The sequence below is a fragment of the Ictidomys tridecemlineatus genome, chromosome 13 (assembly GCF_052094955.1).
Source record: "Ictidomys tridecemlineatus isolate mIctTri1 chromosome 13, mIctTri1.hap1, whole genome shotgun sequence".
NCBI lineage: Eukaryota > Metazoa > Chordata > Mammalia > Rodentia > Sciuridae > Ictidomys > Ictidomys tridecemlineatus.
The window spans coordinates 89,565,389-89,579,563 of NC_135489.1; the positions used below are offsets into that span (position 1 = coordinate 89,565,389).

The following is a 14,175-nucleotide window of genomic DNA, read 5'->3' on the forward strand; positions in this document are numbered from 1 at the left end:
CCAACAGTGCAAAAGTGTTCCTGTTCTTCCACATCTTCTCCAGCACCTATTTTTATTTTTGTATTCTTGATGGCTACCATTCTGACTGGTATGACATGAAATCTCAGTGTAGTTTTGATTTGCATTTCCCTAATTGGTAATGATGGTGAACATTTTTTCATATATTTGTTGACCACTTGTATTTCTTCTGTTGAGAAGTGTCTGGTCAGATCATTTGCTAATTATTAATTGGATTATTGGATTTTTTTTTAGATTTAACCTTCTGTTGTTCCTTGTTTCTGTGATTATTTCTGGGTAAGTGCTCTGGGAAGAAGAAAATAATTTTGCATAGTGTCCCCAGAAAGCCAGGCTGTACTAGGTTGAGCACAGCCACATATTTGCCCACTGTCCCTCTGTCCAGCTGCTGCTCAAATGTCTGCCAGAGACTAACCTCCATAGAGACAGAGCAGCCACCAACTCCAAAGGCAACATGAGAGCCTGCAGGAGAAGCCCCTCACTGCACACAGAGGGAAGCCAGCCACAGGGGGCCCTGTCTCCCACGTTGCACAACCAGCTGGGGCAGAGCTGTAGTGGATCCATGTCCCCTGACTCCTGGCACAAGTTCATCTTGTATTAAACTGAGACTGTTTCCACCCCAAATTACATTAAGCTTCTAGCTCCAATGACAGAGTGTGCAAACCCCTCACTCTAGAATGATCTAGTCTCTATGATATGGCCATGCAGTCACAATGACATTCTCTCACATGGTAGATGAACCACTTTACCTGCTAGACTCTAATAATCCTATAGAAGTAGACATCAGAGGCTTGGGTCAACTCAAACGATTCCCAACAGCCCCACCCCACCCCACCCTCATCCTGAAGACTCTAAGACTTTCCACCCTGTGGATGGGGAAGGGTTCACTTGACTTCTTAAACCAGATGCTTCACATAGACTAAATCTCACCTCTCTCAGAAAGCAACATGGAGTTGTTGTGTCTTCCAGGAGCCAGGCTGTGGCCTGGGCTCTTTTCTTTCATAATGGGGGTACTCCCTGCTTCTCAGCTCTATTTCACAACTGAACTTTGGTCTGGCCATCGCTGGTTCCTCTCCCAGTTCTAATGGTGAATGGCCAGGAAGGGGCGCTGCTTCCCACCTCCTTCATTCAGCACAACTACCCCAGGAAGAGAGCTGAACAGGGGCAAAAGACACAAAGAGGCTAAGGGGACACAGATCATTCAAGGGCAGAGCTTGTGTCAAGGAGATAGGATCCAAGGAAGTCTGGTCTTATGGGAAAGGGATGGGAGAAAACCCAAATCCTCCCCCATTCAAAAACACTTCCTCTACCCCCACTCTGTTTTTACTATTTGGGGTAAGATTTTTATATTTTACAGATTATTTTTATACTGGCTAAAAACTAGAAGGAACAATATGGCATGTTCAGTTGGTACCTCTGTTCTACAAGCTCTTTTGCAGACTTAAGAATGATGGTTGAAACATATGGATGGTTCACTAACTCAGATAATGCTCAAATGTAAATGATGAAATTACTACTGTGCTCTCTGAGCTGCACTTCTTGAGCTAAAGGTCTCGAAGCATGTACAACTACAGTGGCGCTAGGTAATTTCTGGGGTGGTGTGGAGAAATATAGAAAGATATGACCCAATTATGCCCCTGTTCCAACTCAGAGCCTCAGAACTGCCTGGGACATCCAGCTCTGCCCTGCATGATCTGCAAAGCTGTCACTGGGAACTCGGGTTAGGGAGCTCATCCTGGTGTGTTCAGCACTGCCACTTGGGAGATGTCACACCAAGAATGGCACTGCATTGTAAGAGTCCAAGTCATCTTGAGTTTTTTTCCCCTAAATATTCAGGCTTGGACATTCGTATGGGCCTGAATGTGTCAATGTTGCCTGGACATTGAGCCTTGACTCTGATCTTGGGGAGTTTACCACCCAGGGTGAATATTCACAAGTGAACCCTTTGCCTCTGACTGCTCTTCTGGCCATGCTAGGGAACTCAAGGTCACCAGACCATGCCACAAGCGACTCCCACAGTTCTCTGAGTCGCTTTCTCCCTGCTGCCCAACCCCTCAGCAGGACCCCAGCAGGGAGTTCCTTCATCAGCACTGTTTAAGGACAATGTGACAGGCTGCTTGTTAACATGAGGGTGAAACTAGAGCCTGGTCCCCTACAGCCTTTTCTTCTTCTTGAGGCTGCTACTTGTACTGGCCAGAAAATCCTAGGAGAGAGCAGGCCATGTCTACCATGCCAAGAGTCTGTGCCAGCCTTCAGCACAGCACCTGGCCCAAGATCCCTGGAAAGAATGGCTGCATTAATTGAACCTCAATAAGCCAAGAGTGCACTGACCTCAGGTTGTGACTCCCACAGTCACATGGCACACCAGGGCTGGGAGGACATTGGGCACATTTGTTACCAGTCTGAGGCTGGCTTAGCTGGGGAAATGGCCTTAGCTAGGAAAGTACCCACTCCTCTCACCAAGACCTGAGGACCAGGTCTGGCTCCCGTTAGCCTGCACTTCATGGGGGCAGGCGCATTTTCTGTCCTCCCCTCTGGCTCCCTTCCCTCTTCTCACCCCACATCCATTTTTCTCATCATCAAGGGTGAGACATCTGTGTACTAGGCATCCATGAATCCTGGACATGTGCCTTAAGCTTGCCAGTCAGTGCTTCAAGAGAAACATTGTTTCCATGTCATAAATGGAGCAAACTGATCCCCAAAATAACTTGAATGCAGTTACTGAGAAACAAACTTCAAAATACTGAAAGGAACATGGAACCAAACTGAAGGCATCATAGCCTGAGGATGAAATGTCTCTAAGTGTGTTCCAGTATTTTCTGAATCTCTCCCACAGTAGAGGCTGTCAAAGGTGTCAGAGACTGAGAGGAAGGTAGAGGTTCAGGGTGCAGCACAGTGGAGCAGAAAGGACCCAACTCCCAGCTGTATCATGCAATGTGAAGGGATCTCGGGAACAGGAGTCTTAAGGCCTCCCACATTTAACTAGGGCAGAAAGAAGCAGGGTGCATTTCAGTGGATTAGTCAGAGTCTTTACATATTTATTTATTGGCAAGTCTATGGAGTTATTTACAAAGTTAGGAAATTCTGGAATCAGCTTTCCTGGGCTCACTGAAAGCCACACGTTGTTCCTTAAACACAGAGACCCTTGAGCTCCTCTTTACAATATGTCTTCTCTGTACTATGTGACTTTTTGCAGCACTGAAATTTGGGGAGCAAGGCAGCACACAGCTCCCTTTGAAACAGACCAGTTCTGTTTCATTAAGACAGGCAGGGGTTGGCAGTTCTGATGCTGTGTTTTCTCTTGTAAAGTACAGAGTGTCCAGCTGCAATTAAGGATGCACGCTGGGCAGGGCCTCTGAGGTTTTTTAGAAAGGCAGGTGTACCTGCACCCACTGCCTGGGATCCCTGTGACTGGTGGAACCAGGGAGAGCACTCAGGTTGGCCTCGGTTTGTGCAAGGCTGCCATCATGTGGCCGTCGCAGGCATTTTTCTCCAAAAGTGGCCCAGCACTGAGCCAGGGAGCCCAGGCCCAGCTGGGTTTACATTGGTACATGGTGGGTTTTACTCTTCTATGATGATGGCGGTTTTCTGCCTCCAGACAGAGCATGGACTCAAGATATGGACTAAACTCGATTTAGTTTAGTCGGGTTCTCATGTTGCCATCGAGGTCTGAGTCTTCCCCAGGGCACCTGCCAGGCCTGCTGTGAGCCTCCACCGAGGTGGGCAGCGTCACACTGGCAGCTTCCCAAGGGGCAGAAAGGCCATTTCTGTTTGTACCATTTTGCATGGAGAAGCAGATGACAAGTCAGCATCCAAAGGACACTTTAGAGAGGTCTTAGTACAGGAAGAGGTCCAGCTCATTGCACTTGGAGGAAGCGACCTCAATTTTTTAGTGTTATGACCCAACAGAACGTAGAACTCTGGTGACCAGGCACATGCATTCTGGAGACAGTCCCCTATTCAGCTCACGTGAAGGGAGATGCACAACAGAGCAAGATGTTTTCTTGATGTGTGCAAACTTTCCAAGGCTCTAGGCCCAAAAAGTTTAGAGTGGGAGCATTTTCACATGTGGACTCAGCCCTGAAACAACACCCTTGTGGCCGCTTATCAGGAGGCACCCATGGGTAAAAGAGCAGCCCAGAGAGGACCACTCCAGGCCAGTCCTGTGACCACCCCTGGGAAGTCCTTTGTCTCTCTCTCTCTCTCTCTCTCTCTCTCTCTCTCTCTCTCTCTGGTGGGGGAGACTAGGTGACCTGCAATGACAGGAGTAGGGTATCTCATGTTGAAACTGGCAGAATGTTCATGTTTGCACCACTGGACATTCCTGGTAGGGTGGATATTAAGTATTGGATCCTAGTTTTGCTACACAAATGTTTATCCAGAGACCTTATTCTGATCTAGCATCACCACTGGATGGAGGCCTATGTACATATTCACATTTACCTGATCTGGGTATAAAGATTTTCAATGGAAGTATCCCCTGTGGAGTCAGCCAGGATGGTCGGCGTTAATTTTTGGCCTACATGTAAGACAATCTCTTTGCGAGTTCCATGCAGCTCCTTGTTAATTCTGTCTCCTTGGGGAAGAGGAAGCTCACCACACCATGAACAATGGTATCTCTGGTCTGAGGTTAGATGAGCCTAGTGGGGAAGGGTCTCCATGGCAGGAACGGGAGATTTCTAGGACAGGCCAGGACAAATGGCCAAGTATGGGGACTCCTCCAGTCTCTGTCTGAGGACTTGACCACTTGAGTGACCTGCATTCCCATTGCCCAAGAAATCTAGACTGCATTCCTCCCTCTGGCAACTGAATAGGTGTGAATCTCCAGATTGCACACTTGGAGAAATAACAGAGAAAACATTTTCACATCATTTTCAATGTTTACTGGGCCCTGAATGTTCCTTTCCTGTGGCTACTGTTTTCGTTTTAGCTACCTGCCCCAGGTAGCCCATGTGCCAGTCACCTCCACTGTACTTACACTCCTTTACAAGACTTAAAAACTCACACCTTTGCCAGGAAAGTGTTGGGACAAAGAGGAGTGAGGGTTGCACAAACAATTGAGGTAAAAGTACTCTCTGAGTTTTTCAGGACTGTGCCACACCACAAAACAAATCTCTAAAGCCCCATCAGGCCAGCAGCTGTGTCCTCACCTGCCTTCATAATGTTCCAGTGAGAAATGTCATTTCTTGCAGCAGTTCAGCCTTTCAGTGCTGGTGGAATGTGACATGATTCAACTGCATCTTCATTCAGACATGCTGCAGGGACAGAGTATGTGTGTCCTAGTGGGCTGCCTCAGTACCATATGGTATCAAAAGACAATACCACAGATGGGGTTTTAGGACAGAAGTTTATTTGTCCTAATTCCCAAGGCTACATATCAGGGTGCTGGCTGGAAGGATTTCCTTTGAGGCCAATGTTTGACATGGAGATTGCCATCTTCTTCTATGTTTGCATGACATTTCCCTGTGCTTCTCTGTATCCTTATTGCTACTTCTTATAAGGACAAAGTGTTAATTGGATTAGCCCTCACCCCAACTAACTGAATTAACACTGATCATGTCTTCATGAGCCATATATTCAAATAGAGCCACAGTCTGAGGCACTGGTACTTAGAACATCCACTATGAGATTTGGGGAGAGGACACAATTCAGCTGATGACATAAAACATTATATGTCCCCCTTTGACCTCCCTTCATGCTATTCTCCCAATAAAGAAGTTTCAGCTGCTCACCTCTACAGTGCCTTTCCATCTGTGCTTTAAAAACACAGGACTTGGTGGTATTTTACAGCCCTCTAGATCAGCCTGTTTTATAGTTGATAAATCTTGATTAACTGCACCACATTTTCAATGTCAACCTATATTTTGTTGTGTAATGGTGGGTTGAGATTAATTCTAGTTGATGTTTTCTCTAGATGTAAACAGAACCAGATTCCCCGGATCCTGGAATGGGAGCCCCAAGATGACTCAGATACATGAGAGGGTTCTATATGTGTTATAATATGTAATACACTATACTATATTATACCTATATCTCACAGATTCTGTGTTTTTTTTTTGAATAATTGTCACTTTCCAAGTCTGAAGAGAATAAACCTTGTGATCTGGTGGAGGTATTTTGGCTTTGGAATGAGATGTAGCTCATCAGGATTACCAGCCTAGCTGCTTACCATCGTGGGCCTCTGACCAGAGGAGAAAACAGATATCACAGCCTGGCCATTAGGTCTAAGGCCAAATTGCCAAACTATAAGTTTGCATTTAAATTACTTAAACAATGGAGTCAAGGCTGGGGACAGATTGCAGGGTATGTGCCCCTCACCTCCTGGGATCTCATCTTCATTTGTTTGCTGTCTGATTTCTGCAATCGGAAAGAACCTGTGACCAGCATCAAGTGGACACTTCCTGGTTGGAGCTCCCTGCTCTCACTCAGGGCATTGTGTCTTTAGACCTGAGAAGAAATACTAGTAAGCAACTGTAGCCCTTAATGCTAGCATATAGAGGGTTAGAGCAGGCCCCTTACCTCCCTAATGGAGGGCACCCATGGCTCTCAAATCAGGAACGTGGCTGCTGTGAACTGAGATACGCTGGAGAGAGATTTGAGGGTGTTGTTCCAAATAACATAAACTTCACTAGTAGTATTTCTTTTAATATTCTGAAATATCAGGTTATGTTATTAAAATCAATTTCAACTGTTTCTTTTCTTTTATGATATAAATACTAGAAAAAATTCTGTGCCTTGCATATGGTTTTCATGGGATATCGTTGCTTTAAGGGGTTGCTTCCCAGTTCAAAATTTAATCTGTCTCCTCACAAGACTAGCGAGCAGAAAAGTTAAATGACATTTTACAGTAACTGTCATTATATTATTTTCTTTCATGGATAATGTGGCAACATATACAATCCATAAGTTGAGATGACCTCATATGCAAGCTTAAGTGCAAATGTTCTGATGGTGGGGCTTGACCCCACTTCTGGGAGGAAATTATCCCTTAAAATCACTGCAGCCTGGAGCTCTGGGGTGTCCTTTCCAGATCTCAAAGGAAAAAAAGAAAAAAGAAAAAGAAAAAGAAAGCCACAGCCTGTCATTCTGGCCTCATGCATGCCTGGATTGGTTGTCCTTTTCTGTCACTCAGAAGGCAGGCTCACTGGGCTCACACTCAGGGGGCGCGGTCTGTAGCCGTGTCCAATAAGGAGCGCGTAGAGTAGTGAGCGCTGTCCAATCCTGCTCACGGCCGGCAAGGAGGGGGCGGGCTCCGCAATCCGGCCGAGGCGCTTTTCCCGGACTCCGCCATTCCTGCCCTCAGGCTAGGGTCTCCTGTGGGCACTCTGAGCCTGGCTCGCGAGTGCCAGGAAATGGTGAGTGTGCGGGGGGCATCTGGGGCCTGGGGAGGGAGACCCTGGGTGCCGCTGCGGCGGGAGCGGAGCTGACCGCCAGGACTCCGGCAGCCCCCGGGCTCTGCGGGCCTGAGTCCCACGGGCCAGCCGGGCGGGGACGCCGCGCAGCCGGCTCCGGCCGCAGGTCGGTTCTGGCGTGAGCGCGGGCCGCCGCCGGCCTCTTCCCTGAGGACGCGGTGATTGACAGGTTGGACGGCGTCCGGGTTGCCCTGCACTAGGGGTTTCCCTGCGGGAGAGCTGCGGTCTAGGGACCTGGCTTTCCCCTGGGCTAGCAGCTTCCTCTCCCGGTTCTTTTTGGTCCTGGAGGCTGATCGCAGGGGTGCTTTACCACCGAGCTACGTCCTGGTACTTTACCTTTATTTATTTGAGACAGGGACTAGCTAAGTAGCTGAGGTTGGCCGTGTTATGGTTCCATTTATAGAGATCTTTCTAGTGTCATGAAGAATGTAATTCTAACACACATTTGGATTCCTTTATGGACTTGTTTATATTGTGATTCCTTGCTTTTTTTTTTTTTTCCTTCATGTCTAATATACGTGTGTCAGGTAATGTTAGCTACTTGTTTTGCTCTTGTAATTCAAAAGTTTTTTGGGGGCTGGGATTGTGGCTCAACGGTAGAGCGCTCGCCTATCGCGGACGGGACCCGGGTTCGATCCTCAGCACCACATAAAAACAAAGGCATTGTGTTGTGTCCATCTACAACTAAAAAAAATATATACTTTTTTTAAAAAAGCTTTTTGGCTTACTTAACACATATTTAACTGTGGATGAGTTTTAGGACTTTGTGCTTTGCATTCTTTTATTAAAAGTAAAGCATGCTGAATTTTTTTTTTATCAGTGCATTACAGTTATAGTTCTATTGGGGTTTATTTTGACATAATCCATCAGGCTTGGAATATAATTTGCTCCATTTCAGTCCCCAGTAATTACGTTTTCCCTCTCCTCCTGCCTTCCACATTCGCCCTCTCCTGGTTATCCTTCTATTTATTCATAGATTTTTAGATTCCTGCTTCATAGATACACATAAAATGAAATTCACTATGACACAAGAACTTTGATGGGAAAATATTGTAGATAGATTGAAAAATGTTCATCTTTGTAATGATGAGTTTTGTTACATGTACACATGGGATGCCGTGATTCTTTCACGCGCTTTTGTTTATTTTTATTTTCTCATAGTTTCTAAATTTTTTTCTATTCAAACATGTGTACATGTGAAATACGACATGCTTGTAATACCAATATACAATTTAAACATGGTACTTTGTACCGTTTTAAAACCAAGTATAATATAAGCAAGAATGTGGCTGGCCCCTAGTGACCATTTTTCCCACAGTTCCTTATTTCTCTCTTCCAAAATGTACATTCTCCTAAACCACCTGCCTGGGTTTCCCATGTTTGGATGAACATGGTTGTTCTTACATGTTGTCATGGTGATTTCCCTAAATCTCTAAGGTGGGAGAGTATCAGGTATCTTCAATAGTAAAACACTTTCCACAAATAAATAATAACAACTTAAACTTCAGTTTATGAGAATTCATGTGCTTCATATCTTCTTCTATACTATTTAATGTTGTCTACAATGGGTTTTATTTTACATTTTTCTAATGTCCAAAGATGTTGATTTTTGTATGATTATTGTAGATATCTCCTATATAATTGGCAGTTCAAGTCTGTACCCTGCATTTTGTTTTGTTTTGTTTTCTCAAAGATAAGAAAATCCATCCAGGTCTGGGGTTGTGACTCAGTGACAAGAGCTCTTGCCTCTCACATGTGAGGCACTGGGTTGGATCCTCAGCACCACATAAAAATGAATAAGCAAAATAAAGACATTGTATCCATGTGTAACTAAAAAATATTTTAAAAATTAAAAAAAGAAAAGCCATCCAAAGAGGCAGGAGAGAGATTTCAGGGAGAAACTTATTTTGCTTTTTTAATCATTAAAAATGTTTATTTGCCTTTTTTCTTCTCCTGAGTGTGTACTATAGGTTCCTTCTCTGTTCTGTTTTTGGAGGCTATTTCAAATTAAATTCTAGGGTTTATCTTTGGAAATTTTAACAGGAAAAATAAATTAGGAAAATCTCTCTTCCCTGTGGCTGCGGAAAAATGAATATATTTCCTCAAATCATCTGGTAAGTAAATTGGTGAATGACACATTCCCTAAAATATCTGCTTCTAGTTTGGAGTTTTTGTCATTGCCCATTTTTCCATAGAAATGGAATGCAGAATTTGACAGTGGGGAAATGCAACAGTGGTCCACTTTATGCTTGAGTATAACCCCTGTTGCTCTGCCGCTGCAGTTTATTTTTAAAATGGATATGCTTTCTTCTTTTCCTCTCTCCCTGTTCCTCCCTGATCTCTCCCCCTCCCTATTCTCAGGGAAAACAGGATTACCTTTCTTTCCTATTTTAGGTAGATTTACCAGTCCCTGAGTACTACCCATGACAGGAAGGAAATAATCCATACTTTTTGGTTGTACCACAAGATCTCAGAAATGACTGTCTCCCAAATTAACAAGTGAATTGCAACTCCAACAGAGAACACATGGAACTTAGCCTTTGAATCACCTCTTTAAAAGCCTCCTGTTCCTGCTGAGAATCACAGGCTCTGGGCCAGGAGTTTTCTGTTTCTCCTTTGCTAGCAAAGCAGTAAACCACCTTTTTCCTTTTTTCTCAAAATGAATAACAACTGTTCCTCTTTCTTGAAGGTTTTTCTTTCTTTCTTTTTTTTTCCTGGAATGTTTTTGACAATCAATCATGCATCCTTTCATCTGGATTTGGGAACTCTGGAAACTTTTAAATTACCCTTGTTCCTCACATATCGTCATTCAACATTGCTGCTTTGTGTGGGTGCCTCCCAGTTCAAAGTTCAATCTGTCTCTTCACAAGAGCAGAGAGCAGACAAAGGAGGTGAAATTTTACAAGAAGTGTCATTATACTATTTCCATTCATGACTAATATACACACATCTATAACCCTAAATTGAAAGGAGCTTATATGCAATGTTCAAGGCAAATATCCTCCTGGCTGGGCTGGATTCCATTACTACAAGAAAACCTTCCCTTGGTTAGCAGAGGCCTGAGGCTATGGATTTCAATTCCCAGCACCTCAAAAGAAGAAAGAAAGCTGCAGCCAAGAACCTGTCATTCTGACCCCATTCATTCTTGCTTTTAATGTCATCTGTCACCCAGACAGAAGACTCACTGGGCTCAGCCTGAGAGGGTGAAGCCTTAAGCCCTGTCCCTCAGGAGCCCTTAGGTAAGCACTGTTCAGTCCAGCACACAGCCAGTGAAGAGGGCAGGCTTGGCCACCCTGGGTGGCTCCAGGGCCTGCCAGTGTTGGTGGCCATCACTAGGCTCCTGCTGCTTTGCTCGGGAGGCTTCTTTGCTCTGCTGTGCAGGTGCTTAAAGATCTACAAGGAGAAAACTGGGCCACTCAAAAGCCAGTGAATGGTGAGTGTGCAGTGGCCTCCTGAAACAGGAAGCGAGGCTCCTGGCCACTGGCCACACTGACTGTCATGAGTCGTGAGTGGGAATCCCTGTGGTAGTCTCTGTGATCTGTAGGGCTGGGTCTGCTCTGGGGAAGGTCAGCCCTGATTCCCAGCTGGACAGTAAAGTGGGGCATATGTCGGTGGTGGAGACCCTGCCCTATCTCTGCAGAGTGTCTTCAGCCCCTACCTGAAGCCCTATCTGGGCACTTAAGTGTCAGCATTCTAGCACATTCCCGGGTTGTGTGGGGACTGAGTAGTGGGATGATCATCAGAATCACAACTACATGTGTTGTTTTCCTGCATCGGGGCTGTAGTCTACAGGATCCTCAGTTCCTCCTTCCTGCTGAGCTTGCTTTTCTTTCTCCCTTTCTATTTTTTTTTTTGGGTGGGGGGCAGTGACTAGGGACTGAATGCAGAGGTACTTTACCACTGAGCTACTTTCCCAGTACTTTTTTTTTTTGAGACAGTGTCTCACCAAGTTTCTCGGTTTAGCCTTGAATAGATACTGAAGTCTCCTGAGTTGCTGGGATTATAAGTATGTGCCACCTGCCTGAATCCTGCTGAATATTCTAAATGCATGGGAAGCAAATTGCCAAGTCCAGAACCCTGTCTCCCATCTTAAACCTTTGTGCATCTGCCAATAAATTCCTAAAATTCCAGCTTCTTTTCCACATTCCCAATGACAAAGTCCCCTCTCCACAATATTATCAGCTATTGGTTTCCCATGCTATGATTCAAATGGCACAGTACTTTTACTTTGTTTTACCATGAACTGTTTAAAGGATTTGTTTTCTAACTGGGTACATTGGCATATGCCTATAATCCCAAAGACTCAGGAGGCAGAGTCAGGAAGATTACAATTTCAAGGTCAACCTCAGGGACTTAGGTAGATCTGCAGCAACTCAGCAAGACCTGTCTCCAAATTTTAAAACAAGGGCTGGGGCTCTAGCTCAGGTTTAATATGCATGGGGTTAAATCCCTGTCAAAACAAATAGAAGAGAAACATTTGTGACCCTAAGGTGAGCAGTGTCAGCAGTCACTAGAAGGTAGAATGATTTTTTCTTACAGTCTGTGGAAGGAGACTGTGACACTAGTCCATTGTCAGGATACTTAAAACATTCATAACTGAAAATAAATTCCTACTATTTTAGCAATAATATTTTTGAAGATTTCTTTCACAGGAGGAAAGTTTCTTTCTGCCATTTAAATTAACCGTGTTGCCAGATGCTCACATGGTAGATGATAAAGCTGACTAGTGGTCGTCAAAGCCATGTACATCTTTTGCAGAATATTTTTGGAGATTAGATCTTATTGTCAGAAACAGCAACACTTTTGTCATACAACTTCTTCAATCTAAAGTATTAATATGTTCTGTGTTGTACTATGAGGAACATTTCCCTCATTGCTTTACACTAAATCTCAGAATTTGTTCCTGAAGAAACATTCTATAGCTAACAGTGAATTTTTTTTTTTATTTGCAGTAAACAACCCTGATCTACATAAGGAAAGGTCTGATGCTTTCATAATTTCCTGATGATACTGTTTTTAGTTTTGGAGATTGATGGATTTCTTTCCTGACTCTATCTTCTGGATGGGGAACAAAAAGTTCCCCTGGCTAGTGATTCTGTCACCTCTTGTGTCTGGAAATGTGTTTATGGCAGCTTGTTTTCTTGTTCTCTTGGTTTCTGACTTGTAGGGACTAGAGTTTGGCTGAGATTCTTACCATATCTTTATTTTGAGACAGCATCTCACTAAGTTACTGAGGCTGGACTCAAAGTTGTGATCCTCCAGACTCAGCCTCCCAGGCAGCTGGGATTACATGTGTGTGCCACCACTCCCGGCAGGGATTGCATTCTTGATTTTGATATTATTATAAGTTGGCTCAGGATGAGATGTAGACTTGCAAATGTGTGTTACTATCTCTATTCCTGAGGGTGGAAGATGGCGGCCACAAAGAGAGGGAATGGCTCTCCATAGCCTAAGAAATGGAAAGCCAAGTACTATTTCAAATACAGTTATTAAGTATTTAAAGGTTCCCCAGACATTATAAAAATAATTGTTTGGGACATGGAAAGAGGAAGGGGGACTAGGTGTTTCAAAGTGTGAGAAAGAGGACTCTGAGAAAACTCAATGCTGAGCTATCTGGGTATGAGTAGTCCTCGAGGTCCAACTGCAGGGTGGTAGGAGATACACAGGAATGGACGCAAGGCTGTGGGTGTGTTTGGTGATCAGGAATAGGACTTAGTCTAAGCTCCTGACCATCACCCCCACCCACAAACCCACAGACATCACTCACTCCCGTTCCACCACCCAAGTGCACATCAGCTCTGCTCTAGATGCACCTGCTTGATGGGAAATGTCAGCGTCCGTGGCCCTCCAGGCACCACCAAGGCAGAACTTCTTGCCTAGCTTGTGGCAGAAACCAGCAAAGAAATGATAGTCTATCTCTGTATCTGTCTTTCTCTGTCACACACAAATAAGAACAATAATAAGATTTCAGTTATAGATAAATTGATGGATGAATGAACTTGGGAGTAGTGTGCCAAATAATTGGAGCACTGAGAGTATAAAAGTGCAACAATATTTTGAATCACCATCTCCTATCACCCTAATGTTTTATCTCTTTTGCATGAAAGCAGTGTGTGTGTGTGTGTGTGTGTGTCTGTCTGTCTGTCTGTGTATGTGAGTGTGTGTAATATAATCTATTGGACACTCCCAAATTAATGTGTGTCAGGATTAAAGAGAATTAGCATTTTTTTATCTTTTTGTTAACACATTTAGAGCAACAGAGACCTGGATCTTAGTCCATGCTTTGGATTGCTTCTTTTCAGTTTGTTAAAACCAGGCCAAGGAGCATAGCATCTTTTGTTGGTGTTTCTTTCCTTTGTGGTATAAATCCGAGTTGTATAACAGTGTGTTTAGCAATGCATATAAAGTAAAAAATCAGTGGGGTTAAGCAGTTTAGTGTATCCATCAGAAATTATGTTATATATTCACAATGGTATATTATCCGAAAATGAATAAAAATAAACCCTATAATGTTAAGCAAAATAGTTGAAATTGGATGATGTAATGCTAAGTGAAGAAAACCACACAAAGTATCACATCTCATACATGATAACTTAAATTTAAGTTTATGTGAAGGTAGAATATTGATCACTGTGGCTGGGGAGGGTGCTGGGGCATCGAGGGTATTGATAATATTGATAATAATTGAATATTATCAATACATGCATATGCATATATGAACGTATCACACTGAATCCCATTAATGTGT

The 14,175-nt window shown here is 44.0% G+C and overlaps 1 protein-coding gene across 6 annotated transcripts in view; it reads left to right on the forward strand.

Annotated features, from left to right (window-relative positions):
• Positions 1-7,247: 7,247 nt before the first annotated feature.
• LOC110599075 (zinc finger protein 519-like) overlaps positions 7,248-14,175 on the forward strand; it is a 57,630-nt gene continuing 50,702 nt past the window's right edge. For 4 of the 6 annotated variants that reach the window (XR_013429852.1, XR_013429853.1, XR_013429854.1 and 1 more), the window contains exon 1: positions 7,248-7,370. Coding sequence is in view for 1 of the 6 variants with exons in the window: in XM_078030474.1 (XP_077886600.1) it covers positions 7,368-7,370 (3 nt within the window). In the remaining 5 variants the exon portion in view is untranslated. The remainder of the gene's footprint in view (positions 7,371-14,175) is intronic. The other 2 variants (XR_013429855.1, XR_013429856.1) reach the window with 2 other exon arrangements.